The sequence below is a fragment of the Myxocyprinus asiaticus genome, chromosome 35 (assembly GCF_019703515.2).
Source record: "Myxocyprinus asiaticus isolate MX2 ecotype Aquarium Trade chromosome 35, UBuf_Myxa_2, whole genome shotgun sequence".
Lineage (NCBI taxonomy): Eukaryota > Metazoa > Chordata > Actinopteri > Cypriniformes > Catostomidae > Myxocyprinus > Myxocyprinus asiaticus.
This window is the reverse complement of record NC_059378.1, coordinates 9,984,126-10,002,017: the sequence shown is the minus strand read 5'-3', so window position 1 is coordinate 10,002,017 and position 17,892 is coordinate 9,984,126. Positions and strand designations below refer to the sequence as shown.

General features: G+C 37.1%; 2 protein-coding genes across 8 annotated transcripts in view; both read right to left on the bottom strand.

The window, feature by feature from the left end:
- Positions 1–3,774: 3,774 nt before the first annotated feature.
- Positions 3,775–9,755, bottom strand: golt1a (golgi transport 1A). Its single transcript, XM_051673104.1, has 5 exons — positions 9,679–9,755; positions 9,249–9,340; positions 4,293–4,471; positions 4,060–4,123; positions 3,775–3,850 (listed from the first exon to the last, which is right to left on the bottom strand). Exons 1-5 carry the CDS (start codon positions 9,701–9,703, stop codon positions 3,809–3,811), a joined length of 402 nt encoding a protein of 133 aa, XP_051529064.1. The 5' UTR covers positions 9,704–9,755; the 3' UTR covers positions 3,775–3,808.
- Positions 9,756–10,897: 1,142 nt separating this feature from the next.
- Positions 10,898–17,892, bottom strand: part of plekha6 (pleckstrin homology domain containing, family A member 6) — a 133,459-nt gene continuing 126,464 nt past the window's right edge. For all 7 annotated transcript variants that reach the window (XM_051672089.1, XM_051672090.1, XM_051672085.1 and 4 more), the window contains 3 exons: positions 17,293–17,435; positions 16,062–16,158; positions 10,898–13,419 (listed from right to left, as the gene is read on the bottom strand). In XM_051672089.1, coding sequence (XP_051528049.1) covers positions 16,064–16,158; positions 17,293–17,435 — 238 coding nt within the window. In that variant the 3' untranslated portion in view covers positions 10,898–13,419; positions 16,062–16,063. The remainder of the gene's footprint in view (positions 13,420–16,061; positions 16,159–17,292; positions 17,436–17,892) is intronic.

The following is a 17,892-nucleotide window of genomic DNA, read 5'->3' as shown; positions in this document are numbered from 1 at the left end:
ACGATATTACCTGCGTCATAGACACCTCAGCACAGACATGCACAGAATGGGGGCTGCCCCTTTCATTCACTAATCTTGTTGAATGGTGCGTGAAGGACTCAGTTCTGAGTTCTCAGTTCTTTAGCAAGTTAGGCTCCAGTGCAGCACGTAAATCCAGATGGTGAATTGACTGTAGTTTTTTTGGGTGTTCTACTTCTATCTCCATGTGTTGATCCTCTGTCCTGTGGTTAGCAACTGAGCCATAGGCCTATGCACGTTCAGAAGCATTGCAGAAAATGTGTTGTGTGTACTTGCCAGGGCTAGAATAACATCTTGGGAGAACAACGTGCTGTAGGGCTAGCAGCTACTCCTCCCACTCTATCCAAGTTTGCAGTACACCTGTGGGCAAGTCTAGATAATCTCAGTCATTTTTTGTTTTTGTCCCACAGGTGCTGCACAATAAGCTTGGCTTAGAGTAGGGAATGAGGTAGACCTGCTTCCAAATCTTTAGCGTTCATTTCTGCCAGCACCTTGACCAAACAATATCTTTCATTGAAGTGAATGAAGGTGTAGTCAAAAGGTGTAGTACAGGGATAGCATACTTGACTATCGCGTGATTGATTACAGCAGTGGCTAATTGTGTGCTTGGCTACAGCAGCACATGCAAAGTGATTCTGGGTCTGACTAGAATGGAGAATTTACTCTGAAGGGATCCCTGCGTTGCGATTGGTCAATCATCGGTATATGCACTGCCGCAACCTTTTAATATGATGTATAATTTCCTAAAAAGACTGTGTGTGTGTGTATTTGTGTGAAAAAGCTGAATACATTGCCAATAAATGGCCCATAGATCCCCCATCCCCCTCCCCTCTTTGCCTCTGATCTTGTCTCTGTGCCCTAAGGTGGATCCACCACCCATCCACTTCACCGCAACATTCCAGGAAAACAAAGCCTTTATATTTTTCAATTCAATACCATTCATTTGATTTTCTATATTAGGGTAGTTCATTGAAGTTGGGAGGAGAAGAAAGGACTAGAAGTTAGATGATTGGAAAAGCACTCCTCTAAAGTATGTATTCATAACATGCAGGGCCAAGATCAGGTCAACAAGCTGCACAGCATCATTTATTTTTTTTAGTTCATGTGCATTTTAAGAAGGAAGTGATTGAGTGCAGGCCTATTTCTCATAAAATCCAAATATTGTTGCATATTTATTTAAATATAAATAAAGAAAAATATTTATTTAAATTTAAATAGATAAAAAAAAAAAATTTACATTTTAAAATAAATAAACATTCTTGAATGCAACACTTGACATGTTAAGGTAAGTTTATTCAACACAATTTACGTAAAGGTTACCTAAATACAGACAAAAATTTTAAAATAACATAAAATAGACCATATACAATCATGCATCAGATACCACAATCCACACAGAAAAAAAAAAAAAAAAACATTTTTAATTACAATAAGATTCCATTTGTTAACATTAGTTAATGCATTAGGTATCATGAACTAACAATGAACAATATCTTTTTTACAATTTTTTTTTTATATCTTTGTAGTGTTAGTTAATAAAAATACAGATGTTAATATTAGTTCATAGTGCATTAACTAATGTCAATATAAATAACTTTTGATTTTAAAAATGTATTACTATATGTTGAAATTACCATAAACTAAGATTTGTATATGCTGTAAAAGTATTGCTCATTGTTAGTATGTTCACTTATTTTGTTAACTAATGGAACCTTATTGTAAAGTTTTACCAAAAACAAAATGTTTAAAGGGATAGTTCACCCGAAAATTTAAATTATTTACTCACCCTCATGTCGTTCCAAACCCATATGATTTTCTTTCTTCTGCAGAACACAAGATATTTTAAATGAATCTCCCATTCACTGGTTTCAATTAGAGCTGTCAGAATTAACGCGTTAATGCATGTGATTAATTAAAAAAGTTTAACGTGTTAATTTTTCTTAATTGCGATTAAAGCATTTACCATTAATACAGCATAAACACTTGTGTAAAGGGCGGAACCTTTGAAATGTGTCCGCCCGGAGTCATTACACTGACGCACATGCCACAAACCTACACACAACAGCGCCAGAGCCCTTCTACCAACCTACAAGCTTAGCATAAAACAGCATAACGTGGCTGTCCCATAGACATTCTATGAGCGGTACCAGAGATTATTTAGCAGAGATGGGCCACTTCTGTTGAAATGAATGGGAGAAATTGGTACGCTCAACCAAGGAGCTCTGAGCGTCCAATGGTCAACGGATGTAGAAAGGAAGTCCTGCCTCACAGTTAAAAGAGCCAATCGCCTTTTAGATACAGACATGACCTGTCAATCATCCCTAGAACGCGCATGAGCATTAGCTATACAAGCTGGGAAAATTGCGTTTTTAGCATAATATGAGGAAAAGAATCACAATTTATGATACCAGTATTGTCAGATTTTATTGCAGATTTGAAATATGTTCTTTGATCGTAATCTTGGCCAACCATTTTTGAGATTTTGGTCAATTTTGCGGTCAGATTTTGATCTTTCTCCATTCAAGTAGATAATAGCTGCACTGGCATGACTGGAAATAGCCTTGTGAGAGCATTCCAGAGATGGCCGACAGTGGACTGATTTGCTAGAAAGACTTTGGCGGTACCATCTTAACACGTTAGCTAGTTGACCATTACGCTCTCACCTATGATAGAGGTTGTTATCTCAGTAAATAAAAAAAAATCTCTGACAGCTCTTCCCTGTCAGTGATAAAATGTTGGACAAAGGAGATTTTAGCGCTATTTGATATAAAAAACAAGCCCAGATGGCACTTGTGACAGAAATAAAGCATTGTTCAGCCTAAGGCACATTTTAATTATCACGGAAGCACACCAAATCTTAACTATAACCAAAACTCAGAATGAGATGTTTTTGTTTGCAAGTGCTTTTCATGGTGATTTCAAAGCGATGCTCTGACACGAATCATGAACACAGCTTCACGATTGCTGTAACAAAGAAGATAGCCACAGTCTAATGGCAGATTAATATTGTGGAGGATGAGAGTTTAAGAGATTTAATGCCCATTGCAATGAATATGCAACCTATGGGGAAACTAGTTCTTTCAATTAGTCAAACTCCCAGTTAGACTTTTGGAAACATTTAATATTACTTGAATTGGTGATATTTGAGTGCATTTCTATCTTTGTACAGTGGAAGACTTTGTTTGGAAAATGTTAATAAAGCATTATATTGTTATATGTTGTTTTCTTTTCTTTCCTAAGATGGAATTAAATGCATTTTGACAAGAAAATAATTATAAATAATGAAAAATTAATCACTTTTAAAATCTGTGATTAATCGCAATTAAAAATTGTAATCGACGGACAGCACTAGTTTCAATACAATAGCAATTGATAGTGACTCATAGTGACTTTAAAGCTTACAAAAAGCAGTCAATGTTAATCAGTGATTTGATCTGGGAGTGAATAATGACTTTAATTGGCTTTAGAAGACATGGAATTTGAGGCATGAGTGGCAAGGACTACTTTTAGGTGCTGTCAAGTATTATTGTATGGAAATTAGTGAACAGAACATCCTTTAAAATATCCCCTTTTGTGTTACAAAAAAACAAAAATAAAAAAATAAAGTCATACTGGTTTGGAATACATGAGGGTGAGTAAATAATGACAGAAGTTTCCTTTCGGGGGGAACTATTCCTTAAAAAGTGCATTGCAGTTGCAAATACAGTCTTTTTTCAATTTGATGCTCTAAACAATGTAAATACAGTATCTTCCGACCTTGCAGATTTCCAGCATCTCTTGACAGCTACTCTTATACCATTGAGGAACTGCTTCCAGATAACTTGTTAAAAATCTGCAAGAGAGAATGGAAACAATAGGGGATATTCAGTCTAAACAACCATTTACACTAGAATTTGGAAGACGCCCATTCGTTGTCTTTCTCTTTTTTCTCAAGTAATCTGTCTGCCACTAAATGTTTAAATATGTATTTGTAAAAAGAAATTATTAGGTCTTAATTTGATTTTCCCTAAATCAAGTGGGAAAACAGCTTTCGTTCCATACCGCTGTTAAAAAGGGTATGTTCAAGACCGTTCCAAGAAATCCAAAAGCCATTGGGAAGAATGACCTGTAACAACACATAATTAAATTTTTGTAAAAGGGAGAGTACAGTTGTTCAGTAGTAAAGACTAAAATCTCCAAGTTCCAAAAATGTGTACAGTAGTTATAGTAGTGCTTATATAAGGGCTCACTTCTGCCATGAGCATATAAGGACAGGATATAAAAGTGTTACTAACTTAAACAGAAGAACAAAGCCATAGCTTTCTACCAGCATGCCAATACGAGGCCATCTTAGTAGCACTAAAGCCACGCCCCCCAGGAAGAAGGTGGAGCCTCTTAGCTTCTGTCTTTGGAAAAAGAAGTGGGCAATCCTCCTCAAGCCAATGATAAAGGCCAGGCCGGACAGGAACAGAATCTGATGGAGAGAGCAAAAATAATTTTTCCCCTGGTGGTACACATGGTTTCTGCAAGATGGCCTTTCAAAAGTAGTGAAATGTTTTTAAAGGTAGTATTCAGACTAAATTAAATATTTTGCAAGCAACATTTATAACAAAAATAAATATTATATCAAAGGTAAAAAAAATTTGCATGTGGCTGAAATATTTATTATTTTTTATTTTTTATTATATATATATATATATATATATATATATATATATATATATATATATCTTAGATTACGGCTGTCAATCAATTAAAATTTGTGATCAAATTAATTACATGATGTGACAATTAATCGATCAAATAATCACATCAATATTTACTGAGAAAGGCCCCAAAATAAAGACAATTTAGTACATAAAGGTTAAAATGATAAAAAATATAATAAATATTATAATTTAATTAATTCAAATACATGACATTATACACATATATTATGACAATAGACATGAATATATAGATAATACAAGAAGTGGCAGTAAAAGTCAAAATATTGTCTGTTTATTTCCATTTAATTGAACATAACACTAATATTTGCCTACTCTGCGCTATTTTTTGATTGTTGGTCTATGTAATCGTACATCAGACAGATGTTTTGGAGCGTCTTTGATTGTGTCGCGTCTCGCTTGTTTTCAGCATCTCCATAAGCGCTGTGTGTTTAGGATGCTGTGTCGAGTTAAACGTAATTTGAAACTGTGAAAAACACGCCTCGAGATCCTTCGAATATGTTGTGCTCGGTCCAGCTGTCTTCAAATGCAAAAGCCTGTCTGTGGAAGGCTGTACTGCCTGCCCATTGGTTTGACGAGGCGTGTTGCCCGTACAGCTGGTGCACTGACTTCCCCCTACTGCAACAAATTTGTACAAATATCAAGGGGGTACATTAATCTTGAACTGAATATATCTATATATCTTGAATATAAATATATATAAACTCAGCAAAAAAATAAATGTCCCCTTTTCAGGACACTGTATTTTAAAGATAATTTTGTAAAAATCCAAATAACTTTACAAATCTTTATTTTAAAGGTTTTAAACAATGTTTTCCATGCTTGTTCAATGAACCATAAACAATTAATGAACATGCACCTGTGGAACGGTCGTTAAGATGCTAACAGCTTACAGACGGTAGGCAATTGAGGTCACAGTTATAAAAACTTAGGACACTAAAGAGACCTTGCTACTGACTCTGAAAAACACCAAAAGAAAGATGCCCAGGGTCCCTGCTCATCTGCATAAACGTGCCTTAGGCATGCTGCATGGAGGCATGAGGACTGCAGATGTGGCCAGGGCAATAAATTGCAATGTCCATACTGTGAGATGCCTAAAACAACACTACAGGGAGACAGGAAGGACAGCTGATCATCCTCGCAGTGGCAGACAACGTGTAACAACACCTGCACAGGATCGGCACATCCGAATATCACACCTGTGGGACAGGTACAAGATGGCAACAACAACAGCCCGAGTTACACCAGGAACGCACAATCCCTCCATCAGTGCTCAAACTGTCCACAATAGGCTGAGAGAGGCTGGACTGAGGACTTGTAGGCCTGTTGTAAGGCAGGTCCTTACCAGACATCACCGGCAACCACGTCGCCTATGGGCACAAACACACCTTCGCTGGACCACACAGGACTGGCAAAAAGTGCTCTTCACTGACGAGTTGCGGTTTTGTCTCATCAGGGGTGATGGTTGGAATCACATTTATCGTTGAAGGAATGAGCGTTACACCAAGGCCTGTACTTTGGAGCAGGATCGATTTGGAGGTGGAGGGTCCATCATGGTCTGGGGCGGTGTGTCACAGCATCATCGGACTGAGCTTTTTGTCATTGCAGGCAATCTCAACGTTGTGCATTACAGGGAAGACATCCTCCTCCCTCATGTGGTACCCTTCCTGCAGGCTCATCCTGACATGAACCTCCAGCATAACAATGCCACCAGCCATACTGCTCGTTCTGTGTCCTGCAAGACTGGAATGTCAGTGTTCTGCCATGGCCAGCGAAGAGCCCAGATCTCAATCCCATTGAGCACATCTGGGACCTGTTGGATTGGAGGGTGAGGGCTAGGGTCATTCCCCCCAAAAATGTCCGGGAACTTGCAAGTGCCTTGGTGGAAGAGTGGGGTAACATCTCACAGCAAGAACTGGCAAATCTGTTGCAGTCCATGAGGAGGAGATGCACTGCAGTACTTAATGCAGCTGGTGGCCACACCAGATACTGACTGTTACTTTTGATTTTGACCCCTCCTTTGTTTAGGGACACATTATTCCATTTCTGTTAGTCACATGTCTGTGAAACTTGTTCAGTTTATGTCTTAGTTGTTGAATCTTTTTATGTTCATACAAATATTTACACATGTTAAGTTTGCTGAAAATAAAAGCAGTTGAAAGTAAGAGGACATTTCTTTTTTTGCTGAGTTTATATATATATATATATATACACAGACTCACTGAGCACTTTATTAGGAACATCTGTACACCTACTTATTTATGCAATTATCTAATCAACCAATCATGTGGCAGCATTGCAATACATAAAATCACGTGGATATGGGTCAGCAGCTTCATTTAATGTTCACATCAACCATCAGAATGGGGAAAAATATGATCTCAGTGATTTTGACCGTGGCATGATTGTTGATGCCAGACGGGCTGGTTCGAGTATTTCTCTAACTGATTTTCTCCTGGGATTTTCACACACAACATTCTCTAGAGTTTATTCAGAATGGTGCCAAAAACAAAAACACATCCAGTGATCGGCAGTTCTGCAGATGAAAATGCCTTGTTGATGAGAGAGGTCAACGGAGAATGGCCAGACTGGTTCTAGCTGACAGAAAGGCTGTAGTAACCCAGAATGAACAAAATGTTGAACCTTGTGGCAGATGGGCTACAACATCAGAAGACCATGTCGGTAACTTTATTAGGACCACAGTGTTCCTAATAAAGTGTTCAGTGAGTGTATTTCAAGGTAATATCACACGGGCAAGAGTGCTATATTTCCATCTATCAGCACGGCTGTAAATCGGCCTTAGGAACTGTGCTGATAGATGGAGAACACAGCACGATTGTGAGTGTCATATTGCTTTTATGCCACAGTTTAATGAACAAGTAAATAAATAAGTAGGGAAAAACTAAGGACTGTCGCAGAAAACGCTTTTGTGTTTGGAATTACTTTCTTACACCACAGATTCAGGATCTGCCATTGCTAGTTCAAAAGATGTGCCTAAGCCTCTGTCACTAATGTGAAACCCATACTTTAGAACTAGTAATGACAGCTTGGGCTGTTTCACTCAAGTTATTGGAGAAATAAAGACGTGTGTGTTTGTGTGTGTGTGTATGAGAGAGAGAGAGAGAGAGAGAGATAAAGAGAGAGAAATAGAGAGAGAGCGACTGAGCGTGTGATTGCCTGCGTTTGTTGCAGTGATGAACAGTAATGCTGCAGCTGTTAGCTTAACTCTATTCCTCAGCTATAGTGTGGTAGTGGTGTGCTCCGATCATGGAGGGATGTTGCCATACATGTCATCGGAATTGTCCTTTGAGTATTTCACTCAAATTTAAGTGTTTTGTTAACGGAGAGAAAACATGGAGGACTCAAGTTTCCTTAATGTATATTTCTTGGGGAACTCTTATTTTGATTACTCTGTTGTAACACTCAGCTGTGATTGGCTGTAATGCTGAAGCTGTTAGTTGAACTCTATTTCTCAGCTATAGTGTAGTAGTAATCTGAGCAATCATGGAGTGGTAGATAATTCCGGATGACTTCAAAGAAACTCACACACTGACTGACAATGCATTTTTGTCAACATCAGCTCAACTCACTCATAGAACACACAAGTCTTACTTTTGTCACCACCTGCTTGCTAAAATCTATAATGTCCCAGTAATGAGTGTAAATTCACACATCTAGCTGCTCCTCCACATCTGTACTGCTTTTGTGAGTTATACAAACAGTAAAGTGTTCCAGTGCTGATGGTCTGAGATGTCAGCACTCTTGGAATGCCTCTCGTCCAATCAGATTCGAGGACCAGAACTAAATGTTGTATAAATACATTGTGTATGTGTGTATATATATATATATATATATATATATATATATATATATAAGATATATATTTATATCTTCAGCTTTAGTGTGTCAATAGGAAAAATACATTTTAGACTCCCAAACATTATTTTTAATAGAAAAGATTAGAATAGAAAGATTAGAATAGAAGAACAGGGCACTCTGTAAGAGATGGCATTGCCCCCACAGAGCCCCCCACTGAACATCGAGTCAGTCTGGGATTACATGAAGAGACAGAAGCAATTAAGACAGCCTAAATATATAGAAGAATTGTGTTGAATTCTCCAAGAAGCTTGGTACATCCTATCTGCCAACAACCAAGTAAAACTGTGTCCAGGTGTACCTAGGAGAAAAGCAAAGGTGGCCACACCCAATATTGATTTAGCTTTTTTATGTTTATTGGACTTTGTATGATGTTAATTGATAAATGAAAACTATTTATGGCATTACTTTTGAAGACATCCTCACAATGCAACATTTTCCCCAAGTGCCTAAAACTTTTGCACAGTACTGATATATATGGTTACAAGTGACAGTATATAATGACAGAATTCATTCACATTTGGGTGAACTGTCCTTCAGCAAACCTTTTCATGTTGCAAACAACTAAATATTTAGATAGCTTCTTGTTTCATGTTTAAAAAAAAAAAAAAAAAAATGTACTCTGTGGCAGCATCAGATAGCACTTACATTTCCAAACGCCAACAAGACAGAGTCAAAGTACAGGAGAACTCCAAACAGCACAAAGAACACGCCAAATCCTGACAGACCTACACCGATTTCTAAAACCCAATCAAAACAGAGAATGATACTTGGCTGTATCTGCATTCTTGAAAATCATTGATTTGTCAGTCAATCAATTTTTGAAGAAAAGAGCAAATAGCAGAGTAATTCGAATTGTGGACCTGTGTGTGGAAACCTAATAGATATTTAGCTAAAGGTCTAAAATACTCCCTTTTCCCTCTGATAGACATTTTCTTCTTGAAAACTAAAACTATCTCTTAAAATTACAGTTAAGAAGCAAAATTAGCATTCCAGTGCTTATTTGTTCAGTTTAACCCCAAAAGAACTACTATATAATCCATAATGTGTTTAATTTATGTAAAGGAAAGACACTCACTCTGAAACTCTGTGATTGCAACCATGTTTTTCTCTCTGTTTCTTTTCTTGTCCCAGATCACCGTTTTAGTTCCTCTGTTTTTACTTTACTCTTTCACACAAATACTTGACTTTTGAACCCGACTGTGTGGTAAACATTAACCAAGCCTATTAGAATGATGAGAGAGAGAATGCTCTGCCTGATGACATAGAGCGTCTTATCACTTTATCTTATTTTTCAGTCATCTCTGTCCATTCACCCATCTACATAAAACCGTCACCTACTGCCCTCACATACTCAATCCTAACCTCATATCCCTCTATTGACTACCTTAGCATGGCATTTGATTTTGCCACATCCATGCCCCACCCTCGCACTTACCTTTTCAACATTATTTAAAATGTCATGGTTCTGTAGCTCCACTATGTTCTTTTCCATCCTTATACGTATTTGGCAAGAAAGTCTCTTCTTAAATGTTAAATGTAAATGCAACAAATGGAATTGATTCCAAAAGTTTCCCTGGAAATGATTGTGGTCATATGGGTGGTTAAGGTTTCTGTGAAAACATCTTGGAATGGTGCATTGACCAAAATTGCCCAACAATGTGTTTCATTATGGAGCATTTCATTGCCAACTGACTAAACAAGACCAAGACATTAACCTTCTACAAGAACAATAAACTGATGAAGTATAGGATTAATTAAAATACTGTATATTTGAAATGCAAGCACTAAGCAATTCAGTTCACACAGAATGTAGTCTTGTGTTAAAACATGGGCCGTTCAAACAGAACGTGTACTTGCATTAGAAAAGCTTGACGAATGGAACAGAATGCGTGTCTTGAGATGCTTTGTCAAGTTATTTTAACTTGACAAAGCATTATAAAAATGCTGCGCTCATGGCACGAGATGCTGAAAAAGCAGCAAGACGCATTGCAATGGTCAAAGATACCCATCTAGTGCATATGTACATAATTTTTTTAATAAAAAATAAATAAATAGTAAATTCCAAAACAGCGCAGACAGATGCTGTTTGAACGGCCCGGCCATATTGATGTATGGGTGATACATCAATAACATTAATCAATATCATAAACACAATCATTATTTTTATATTTTTATTTCATGGATGTGTGTTTTAAATCCTACATCGAATATGTATTCCTTATCATTCCGATATGCACTTTTTGCCTTCCTTTTTTAACATGTGGATGTACAAACATGACTAAAGAAGAGAGACATGAATTTTAAATACATTCACTTTATTGCATGAGGGTACTTCTAAAGCAAGCACATTAAGTATTGTTTTGTTTGATTTGCATAGCTTAAGCAGTTTCTGTTTTTTCTTTAAAATAGCATTACTGTAAATATGAAGACATACCTGTACAGAATTCTGATTTAAAAATATTTACACAGACCAATGTGCTTCTTTTGTATTTGTTAATCCCACTTTATATGCTACAAGTTTTATCAAATATTAGACAGTTTTTACTGTTCAACTGCAACTTTTACCATTTTGTCCAATTACGTAGAAAATAACACTTAAAAATGACTTCTAAACAAGGCCTTCAAAATGATGCTTTAGAGTTTTAATTAATAAATTAAAAATATATCAGCCTTGATCGGTATTCCCTTTACCAATGCTACACACTCTTAATCATTTTACAAATTTAACCAATTGAAACCTCATTTTATACATCAAAGGTCCATGCTCATAGAAAAATATGTGATGCATCTTGATGATCTTTTTTTCTCTTTCTCAAAAACAATAAAAATATATCTCTGTCTTTGCCTTCAGGGCTGTTTTTGCCAAGTGGAAGAACTGATGGGTAATCAGCGTCTCTGGAATTCCATTCTCTTTCAGATCACGTACTGTGTTAATAGCTTGATTCAGGGATTTTTTTGGAATATAGCACAATAACAATATCCATGATAATATGACTGTTCTCATGGGGAGAAAGAAAAAACAGTTCTGTCAAACAAATTTTCACAGAATTGAATATTATACACAAACGGAGGCCAGTGATTAGTTAAGAGTTAGAGCAAAGACAAACTGAGTTTACTTAAGAAAAGACAAGCAGAAAGCACAGTATGGGCTAACAACTTGCATGGCATTTTGATATGGGGAAAGATCACAGATACTTTACGCTATCTAAATAGGACTTGAACCAAAGTACAAAACAGGAGATTTATATGGTTTGGCAAATTGTTCTTTACTTCACGATATATTGTAATCAAGCTGCTTGATTATTACAGAGGTAAAAGGTATTACCAGTGATAGAAAAATAATCCAAAATATTGTTCCATTTATTTCTATGTCAAGTACTATCTATATTTACACAGAAAAAGCGTGCCACAGCAGAAAAAAATAGCCAAATGAATCTCCAAATGGCACAATGATCCACAAATAAGGGCTTTACTGTATATTCTGTTGGGGCAACAGGTCACATAATTTAATGTCAGAATATATACAGGCTGTAATGCAAGTTGCTGGCCCCGCATCAACACACATTGTGTTTCAACAAGCAGACTTACACATCTAAGGACACTTCCAATTTTCTGTTCTCTGATATCTACCATTCAAGATTCTGTCACACACACAAGTATTTAGGTACCATCATTTGGTAACTACTGTCCTAGCAGTAAAAGCACTACGATGAGTCCACATGGCTTTGATGCAAAGATTAGAGTAATAGTCATATCAACATATATATGCTTTCTTCCTAGATAGACACTGTAATTAAAGGCCTTACAATGGTTTAATAAACTGAAATGTTGACATGTTGTACTTGACAGGCAAGAAAGAGGGATTTCAAGCCCTATAGTGAGAGAGAAACAGAGGAGCGTTGGAAAGGAGGAGGCCAGGAGGAGTCACAGTGAGTCTGGCCTTGAACTCCTCTGTTGAGATGGAGCGGAGGTGCCCAATACCGAGAGCTTCTTCACCTACATCTTCAAATTCCTTTGGATCATGACAGTGATGGACACATCTACAGTTTGTGATTTTTCTAAGATACATCACATTGGGCTCCCATCCATCGTCCCAAGATAAATCCACAGTGGTTGATTGTGTCTAGTGTGTTGAATACAGATAATTACCATACCAGTAGTTCCAAATCTCTCTAGTAATGACTTACAGTTAAACGAAGCTCGACAACATTCTTGTAGTCCTTGGTCTGGATTCACAACTTCCTGTCAAAAACTACAACTTCCTTTACCATGACTATTTTCCTCCAGTCACATCTTGGTCTTTCTTGGTCTTCCGGACACACCCTTTCCTGTCCCAAACGTACTTATGTCTGCAGAATCCACCCTGAGCGGCTGTACCCAGTGTTTGTAGTATGAATTTGCTGTATATAGTCACTGTAATGTGACCAAGAGCAGATATGAATCTGTAAACATGTTCCACTTCCTGGCTAGTTTTTTAGCTTTTGTAATATAACTGCCATCCTCCGAAGCCAAGTCAAAACAGTTGATTAATTGAATTACAGAATGTAGCTCTGCCATGTGTTACACTCCTCAAAAAGGCCTTGAATGAGAAATGCATGGAGATAGAAAGGCAGATAACCTCGATAATGAACAAACACCCCACAGACTCCACTCCAAACACGCTGTAATAATTCTCTGCATGGTGTTAAACGAAATAAATAAAATGTTTGGCAGAGGCAAAACATATTTTGTTGGTTTTCTTTTTTCCCGTCTTTTCTTTATCCGTTAGACACTCAGAAGGGTTCACCATCAAATTTCACAGCTGCAAGAGCTTGAGCTGGGAACATTTGAGAACAAAAGAACAAATTACTGATGTATTTCTTTTGTACAAAGAACAGCTGAAAAACATGCCAAAAGTGATGCTAAGGCCTGAAACATATTCTATGCAAGTATGTGAACGCAAACGCTTCTAGCTATGCAAGCTCCAAATTAATAACAATTAATTAATTATTTAATAATTAATAATGCAACATGCCAAAAGGGGTGCTATAGTGGACATTAACAGATTAGCACTCTTTTTCTTTGGTCAGTTTCTTTTTTCAGGTCAATTACTCTCATGGCAGAGTAACAATTTGAGGAGAATCTTGTTAAGCATGATAGTTAAAGGAATATTCCAGGATCAATACAAGTTAAGCTCATTCGACATCATTTGTGACAATGTTAATTACAGCAGAAAAAAATGTCAACTCATCCCTCCTTTTCTTTAAAAAAAAGAAGCAGAAATCGAGGTTACAGAGAGGCACTTATAATGGGAGAGAATGGGGCCAATTTTTGGAGGTTTTAAAAGGCAGAAATGTAAAGCTTATTATTTTATTAAAGCACTTAAAGTACATTAATTCTTCTGTTAAATCTCAAGTATTATTTTTTTTTTTAGCTGTAACGTGAATTAGTTGTTTTTACCATCGTTTTAGGGTTTAAGGGTTTATGGTGTTACGTCGTCATGGCAACAAAGTTGTCAAATTGGATATAACTTTACACAAAAAAGGTAAGTGATTTTATCACAACAAAATCATGTTAACATGCATATTGTTTACGTCTTGTGGCTATACTTTTTAAACAGTGAGTATTTTAACATTTACGGATTGGCCCCATTCACTTCCATTGTAAGTGTCTCATTGTAACCCAGATTAATGCTTTTTTTTTTTTTTTTTTTAAAGAAAAGGAGGGACAAGTAGAAATGTATTTTTGTGGTAATCAACATTATGTCACAAATTCTGTCGATTGAGCTTAACTTATATTGAACCTGGAATATTACTTTAAAGTCAACATGATTTTTATTTATTTTTTGTACACTCTACGCCCCTTTGAATACTGTTTGCGTATGTGCACTTGCATAGAGTATATTTCTGGTCAAACATTTAAAGAGGTAGTTAACCTAAATAAGAAAATTCTGTCATCATTTACTCACTCTCATGCTATTCCAAACCCGAATTTCTTACTTTCTTCTGAGGAACGCAAAAGGAGGAATTTTGAGGAATGTCGGGTTCTCATTTAAAGAGCAAAAACAGTGCAAGTTCTTTTGTGAACATTGCAAGTTCTCCCATGAATTTTTTCACTGTAAAATAACTACTGTATAAATAATTTCGGGTTCTTTCTAACTAAGAAACTATCGCATGCCTTTAGAAGATTTGAAATACGGCGTAGGAGTCACATGGAGTCGCTTTAAAGCAAATCACTATAAACTCTCATTGTATTGAAATCAGCAGATAGGACATCCTTTAAAATTCTTCCTACTGTGTTCCAAAGAAAAAAGAAACTCATACGGGTGTGGAACGGCATGAGGGTAAATAAATTATGATATAATTTTTATGTTGGGTGAACTGTTGGGTGAAATAATAAGATGAAATCTTATTTTGCAAAAACAGTTCTTGCCAAAATATTTGCAGTTGGGCTTCAAGCAACTATTGCAAGGAGAAAAGTGCTCTTTAACACAGTAAGCCAAGCTTGATATGGTTGTCATCATCACTAGATCTTAATCATACAACAAACATTCCACAAGGAGTGAAAGTCGTCTGGTTGCAGCAGTTTATGATGGGTTTACTTTTCTCGGAGTCTAAAGACATATACAGTCACTGAGCACTTTTTTAGGAACACCTGTACACATACTTATTCATGCAATTATCTAATCAGCCAATCGTGTGGCAGCAATGCAATGCATAATCATGCAAATACGGGTCAGGAGCTTCAGTTAATGCTGACATCAACCATCAGAATGGGGAAAAAATTTGATCTCAGTAATTTCGGCCGTGGCATGATTGTTGGTGCCAGATGGGCTGGTTTGAGTATTTCTGTAACTGCTGATCTCCTGGGATTTTCACACACAACAGTCTCTAGAGTTTATTCAGAATGGTGCCAAAAACAAGGCCACATCGGACACTTTATTAGACCATAGTGTTGTAAAGTGCTCAGTGAGGGTATATTGGAAAATATACTAATTAAATAGAGGATCCAATTAAAGCCAGTCAGCACATTTGGAGGTGCCTCTTTGTGGAGCTGCCAAAACCCCTGTAATAAATATGCAGCTAATCAAGATCAATAAGTAATTTATGAGATCACCAGCTAAAATTGGCATACAGAGCATTTTGTTTAACAGTACAGCATGGTGTAAAAGCTTTAATACTCTGCCACACAAAGATGCTAAACCCATAAAACAAATTCATTATGAATTACATAATAAAACCATGTGCATTTGAAATGTTAAACTGTGTTTACAAGATGCTTTTTAACCCAGTATAGATCAACTTCAAAGGAATCAAAGGAACTGTGACGATTTTTAGAACTACGTCTTTGCAGTTGAGAACCCAGCTATATATTGAAAGTAAAAGAAAGCAAGGGCAGTAATGAGCAGGACAGTTTTTATAAGGATCCAGAGGTGAAAGGGAAGGGGGTGGGAATTGTTGTGTGGTGGGCGGGACTCACCTTCACACCTTCATGATGTGGGAGGAGTCAGAGTAGTCAGCAGAAGGGGGAGGGACCAGGCTGGTTGGGGAGGCAGGGGGACTGGGGACGCACTGGGCTGCAATGCAGTTGTATCATGGGGAGGAAAATCGAACAAAAAGTATGCCATGAAGCAAAGAAAAAGGAGCAGTGGATCAGAGAGGCGGTTATGCACTGTTCTCTCACAGAGCCACAAGCCAACAGGTAAAATGATGAGGTAGGATCCATGCTACTTGTTTCTCTGACATAAAATGTATGAAATGAAGTGAAAGAAAACTATGAAGGAACTATTCTCTAAATAGTTCAATGCATGATCCTAACATTAGCATTAACTAACATGTTTTGCAATGTATTAATTCTTATAAATCTAAAGACTACCACCATTATTTTTAAACTACTGAGAGCAAAGGAATGATAAATTAAAAAACTGGCTCTGAGCTGCACCAATAAGTAAAAATAAGGCAAAAATAATAAGGCTCTCAACAATGATCCTTCTATTCCTACTGATAATGCATGTTCTCTCTGCCTTTGTCAATTATTATTTCACATACCCTTCTATCTGTTCTGATGTAGAAAACCTGAATAGATTCCTACTCAATCCTTCAAGTGAATTATTTTCACTTTTGAGCATTTCTTTCCCAGTGAATCATGATGGAACTAGACAGTGTGCTTCAGTGCAGAGGTTGCACATTTAAGAGGCTACTGAAGAGCTTCACAAATATGTGAATGCTGGAATAGATTGTTTTAAATATCTCAAATTAAATTATATAATACACTGTATATACACATATCAACTACTGTATGTACTCCTGTAGCTCATCTGGAGCATAGTGCTAGCACTGCCAAGGTCACGGGTTCAATTCCCAGGGAACATACAAATTGATAAAATTCTGTGTATGCACCCTGCAAGTAACTCTGGATAAAAGCTTCTGCCAAGTGCATATATGTACATCATTTATACATAAAATATCATTAATTTTTGTAAACTGCAAAACTATCAAAACCTAGAATAAGCTCATTTTAATCAAAGTAGTAACTTTAATCAGAGTGTAACCTCAGCACTGAAGTTTGGTGAAATGTGCATTTTAGGACACTGAGAAACATGTGACATTTGAGGGCATGTGACTGTGACAGCGAGGTCAAAGGTCAGATAGTGGTCAGACAGTTGGGGTCACAGCTCGCCCAGGCTCCTCCAGGCGGCAGGCTTCCTCACCGGAGAGCAGGCGGCTACGGCGTGAGGCCTCAGCGGCCAGTGCGCAGGAAATCTCAATCCGCTTCTCCTGCTCATGAAGCTGCTGCTCTGGGTTACTTGGTCCCTCCACCGGCCCGTCCAAAACCGGCACCACATTCTGCATGCTGAGACAAGAGAGAAGGACACAGATTTTCCATTAACATAGAAGGAAAATAAACAATATCGCTCTGTTCAAAACTGTAGTGAGCTGCCTTGTTGTCTACAATCTACAAAGACAGCTTCCTTCTAAGGCAGAAATGGAATCTCAGCTACTGATTTGGAATGCTCCATATTGGCAGCAGACTTGATTTACACTGGCAGCCAAAAGTTTTGAATTATGTACAGATTTTGCAATTATGGAAAGAAAATTGGTACTTTTATTTACCAAAGTAGCATTCAACTGATCAGTGTATAGTCAGGACATTAATAAAGTGAAAAATTACTATTATAATTTGAAAAAAAAAAAATCAGAACTTCTTAAACTACTTCAAAGAGTTCTCCTTAAAAAATCCTCCACGTGCAGCAATGACAGCTTTGCAGATCCTTGGCATTCTAGCTGTCAGTTTGTCCAGATACTCAGGT

Coding starts and splice junctions, on each gene's coding strand:
- golt1a (XM_051673104.1), bottom strand. CDS start 9,703: ATGGTTGCAATCACAGAGTTTCAGA. Junction 9,341..9,678: donor TGCAATCACAGAGTTTCAGA/GTGAGTGTCTTT, acceptor ATTGGGTTTTAG/AAATCGGTGTAGGTCTGTCA. Junction 4,472..9,248: donor TCTTGTTGGCGTTTGGAAAT/GTAAGTGCTATC, acceptor TCTCTCCATCAG/ATTCTGTTCCTGTCCGGCCT.